At 32.3% G+C, this 4457-nt stretch overlaps 1 protein-coding gene across 1 annotated transcript; it reads right to left on the bottom strand.

The window, feature by feature from the left end:
• Positions 1–1833: 1833 nt before the first annotated feature.
• On the bottom strand, positions 1834–3822 carry LOC112004686 (transcription factor MYB41). The gene is made up of 3 exons (XM_024036920.2): positions 3541–3822; positions 3221–3350; positions 1834–2847 (listed from the first exon to the last, which is right to left on the bottom strand). Exons 1-3 carry the CDS (start codon positions 3671–3673, stop codon positions 1995–1997), a joined length of 1116 nt encoding a protein of 371 aa, XP_023892688.1. The 5' UTR covers positions 3674–3822; the 3' UTR covers positions 1834–1994.
• Positions 3823–4457: the final 635 nt, after the last annotated feature.

Below are 4457 nucleotides of genomic sequence, written 5' to 3'. Positions count from 1 at the left end.
TTTTAAATGAAGACTTGAAACAAAAATTTCTATGCATACTACACTAATTTAAAATTAAAATTAATTAATAATTATTGATATAGATTAGAGGTGCACATAAAAAATATATGCAAATAATGTATACATGTACTATGGATTAGGACGCATGATAAGTTTTTGGTACCCTTAAAAATAAACTTGTTGTTTTTCTTTATGTGGGGCAGGGTTTGACATTCCAACTTGTGCTAGAGATATAAAGGACATGGCACTGCATGAACCACACCCTAACAAACACGTGACACCTTGATAAAATGGCAATGCTTAAAAATATAGATGTCAATTATTGATTTATATTTTACTATCGGTGTAAATTAATTTTATATTGTAAATTAAACAAATATGACCATGTTGTACATATTTGTAAAAAATATATAATATTATTGGCTTTTTGCAAATGTGTATAAAAGTGTACAATATTATATAAATTTATTTCGTCTACAATATTAAGATTTACGTAAATAAATAGTAATGTAAACTAAGAATTTTCTTAGAACAAAAATCCATTTTTCTATGTTTTTTAGATACACATATAATCAATTTTGACTTGGGCTCTCTCACTTTGGTCAGAATTAGGGAAGCAGCCCTCCCATGTGCAATTTGGAATTTACAGCTCATTCACCTAGGTTATGGGACCTTCTTGATGACCGATGAGTGATGACCCAAACACGATAATTACCTAAATGTTCCTGGACATGTGCCAATTTCTTATAAGCTCTCATAGCTTTGGTTTTAATACACGTAATATTATTTAAAAACTGAAAATATGTGTTTAAAAACATATACTAAATGGGTTCTAATTAATGTTGTCGGATTTCTATAGCCTATCATTATTCGAACAATGATGATAGGCTATAGAAATTTGAATTTAACAAAAAAAAAATCATCCTTAGGACAAGGAGTTTATTAATTTTATTTGACTAGAGAGGATAAAACGTAGACGGAAGTTCAATATTTGTGTCATTTCCTTTTCAATGTTTTATTTTTAATTATTAGTTTACTTCGAATCTTTCCCCTTCTGTACTCGTTGTTGAATTTTCTTGCTTCTTTTTCAATGCTTTAGGTTGCTTTGGTTCACTTTTTCTGTCATATATACCTAGTTAATCAGAACTCAATTTATTCTAATATTTCGAACTTTCTTTGTACTGTTGAATTATTCGAAGGTGGTGAAATTATCCACACCCTACCCTTCTTTTATTTATCTTTATCTTTTTAATTTTTTGTCTAGTTTAATAATTTTGAAAATTCATTTTTATTGGTTAGTTTACATAGGCAGACCTAGATTCTGAACCAACCACCTTACCTTTCAGCCTTAGGTGTCGCTTTACCCTTTGAGTTAGGGTTTGGTGATAATTCGATTCTACTCAAATAATGATGAATGAAGTAACAATGTCATCTACAGGTTCCTACCTATTAAAAAGCAACCAAGATATTCCAAGTTACCTGTGTGAAAACATGTGCAAATCTATGTTCCTATTCATCCTACTCAAACACAGTCCTTAACTTCATGTGCTTTGTACCATAAAATTTATTCATATATAATAAGTCTAAAGGCACAACAAAATTCACAACTAAGATAATAAATTTTTAATAATAAGTAATAAAATAATGTTAAATAAATAGATTTATATGAAAATCAATAATAATTTGTCACCTCAATATACGTGAAATTTGTTGTGAAAATTGGAAAGTGAAAACTTGCTAATAAGGAGGTTGGAAGGAGAGTTGCAACACCAAACATTAAATTATACCATAGAAGAAGCCAATAAATAAAAAATGACGTTTACCAAACTATAATGGCGGAGAAAGAATGCATGATTGATATCGTAGAAGTCACTCAGAAGATACAATAAAAATTCCAAAACAAACGATCTAAACAAGAGACACAGTTTAAAAATCTCTGAAAACTTAAGCTAGCATGTTGCTGCACAGTACAGCTTGAACGTTGCCCTGTAGGCTTACATATGCAGTACTCCACTGGCATTTAAGCTATTTGGCATATCATACAACAAAATATTGCTGCAGTAACTATCCCTTTCGTCTTCAGTACTGCAGTTGGCATAGGTTGTAGTAGACGATGAATTCAAGGGAGTGGGACTCGTTGAAGGTGTCGATATAAGCGTACCAAAACTGAAATTTGGTATGCTCTCATCATTGTTGGACTGTAAAATTTGGTTTTCAAATTGAGGGTCAATAACGGGATCAAAGGAATAATCACTCACAGCAAAATCATTAGGATGCTCTCCATTATTTTGCCACAATTTTGTTGGAGAATTTTGGTAGCTGAAATTGGTAAGATTTGGAGGGAGTTGTTCCATTTTGACTTGTGTGAACTGGGATTCACTTGAAAATGGAGTGCTTATAATGTTTGAAGTTGCACAAGGTTGAATGTCTTGGACAGGGCACTGCAGCTGGTTTGCTTGTGAGGAGGAGTTGATTGTGTTTAGCTGAACTGGTTGGGTGGACTGGAGCTGGTTTTGAACTAAGTTTTGGTCAAGCTGGTTTTGTTGAAGATACTGAGAAGTAATATTTTCTGTATTTCTGCATTGAGAGGAAAAGAGAGCTGTGGCTAGACTTAGCATATTTGGATTTAAGATAGGTCCAATTCCTAGCAAACTGGGGAGATTAAGTTGAGATGAGTTGTAGAGAGATGAGTTCAGAACTGAAGTGAGTTCAAGAAGATCAAGGCGTGGGGTATGAGTCACTGGATCAATTCCCATTCTTAGTAGCCTCTTCCTGATGTGGGTGTTCCAATAGTTCTTGATCTCATTATCTGTTCTTCCTGGCAAGCGAGCAGCAATTGCAGACCACCTGAGGTAAGCACGAACATTAGGTAAAAGCAGAAGATAAACAGAAAAAAACAAACTTTTTTTGCCAATGAAACTTAAAATATTTAGCACTTCTAGACTTTAGTTTTGAGTCAAAGTATTCCAAAACAAGAAGTCCATGAAGTAGGTAGCTAGTTACATTGATAGCATCTCTGTTGTACTTTTCTGGGTTATAATAAGAAAGGGATGAATATAATGAACAAGGAAAAACCGCACTTTTGCACAGTAAAGTTGTTTGAATTTCACTTTTTTTTTTAGGTACTGCTATTTAAAACAGTTTATTTTCAGAAGGCTGGAAAAAAATAAGCCCAACGAGCACAAATAATATGGAAATAAGTATTATTATATGTACTCACTTATTTCCCAAAACACAGTGTAACTGTATTATGGTCTCTTCTTCTTCAAATGAAAACCTTCCTCTCTTGATATCAGGCCTCAAATAGTTTGTCCAGCGAAGCCGGCAACTCTTTCCACACCTTTTCAGACCTAATCAATTCAAGAGTAAAAAAAGAAAAGAAAAAAAGAGAATAAAGAAACAATTAATAAGTCAGTCATGAAAACCGATAGCAAAAAGAAGTTACAATCAGAAAGAAAGAGTCTAATTAACTAAAAATCAAAACAAACTTTTCATGTATGTTAAATTTAATAAAAATGGAGGATCAGTGTATATACACACCTGCATTTTTGGGAAGGATTCTCCATCTACCGTGCCCGTGCTTTTGAATATAATCAATGAGTTTCTGATCTTCCTCAACAGTCCATGGACCTTTCTTTAACCCTTCTTTGTCACAGCAAGGAACCTTTCCCATTGTATCTTCACAGAAAACTTTGATGGATGCTTTAGTACAAGATCAGTGTGTTTGTGTGTATGTTTAAGACAGAGATAGAGAGAGAGAGATAAGGAGAGATTATGAGCTCAATTTAAACGGAAAATAAGTGTATTGCTGTAGGGTATCAGTGATAATGTGTATATAAATAGTTGAGAAAGAAAGTAAGGTTATGAAGTCAATGGGATTCGGTACCGGCTTTTGTACACATTAAGAGACGTGTCTTTTTATGTGGAAAAATTACACACCGTCATATTTTCTTTCTCTGTGTACCGTAGAATGTAAAATCAAATTTTATCTCTCTACTAATCAATGATATGATATCCGAATATAAATAACATTTAAAGCTAAGACTTTTTAATAATGTGATCAATATGGTACTATATTATATATATAAGGCCAATCACATTTCTAAGTTGTAACATATCGTACATACATTGACTGATTGGCCGACCCATATTGTGTGTATTACTGGCAATCAGGCTGATTGGTTGTTGTAGAAATTAAAGGCCTATATGGTATCGTTGTTTAAAAAATAATGTTCAATTTCTAAATAATATTATACATATTTTTTTATTTTTTTATTTATATATATTTTTAAAAAATACAAACAACATTATTAAAAAAATATTATCAAACAGGCCAAGTAAAACCAGTAAAACAGCAGATTTTAGCTGCTCTGTCTGATCTCCTGTACTAATACTACACAGTGTCACACCTCGTAAGATCTATCTGTCTCAATTATTTATTTATTTTTTGATTAATG

Source organism: Quercus suber, unplaced genomic scaffold, assembly GCF_002906115.3.
Source record: "Quercus suber isolate HL8 unplaced genomic scaffold, Cork oak 2.0 scaffold_137, whole genome shotgun sequence".
In the NCBI taxonomy this organism is placed as follows: Eukaryota; Viridiplantae; Streptophyta; class Magnoliopsida; order Fagales; family Fagaceae; genus Quercus; species Quercus suber.
Note: the sequence above shows the minus strand (reverse complement) of the source record. Positions and strands in the feature narration are given on the sequence as shown.

Coding starts and splice junctions, on each gene's coding strand:
- LOC112004686 (XM_024036920.2), bottom strand. CDS start 3,673: ATGGGAAAGGTTCCTTGCTGTGACAAAGAAGGGTTAAAGAAAGGTCCA. Junction 3,351..3,540: donor AATCCTTCCCAAAAATGCAG/GTGTGTATATAC, acceptor TGAATTGATTAG/GTCTGAAAAGGTGTGGAAAG. Junction 2,848..3,220: donor CACTGTGTTTTGGGAAATAA/GTGAGTACATAT, acceptor TGCTTACCTCAG/GTGGTCTGCAATTGCTGCTC.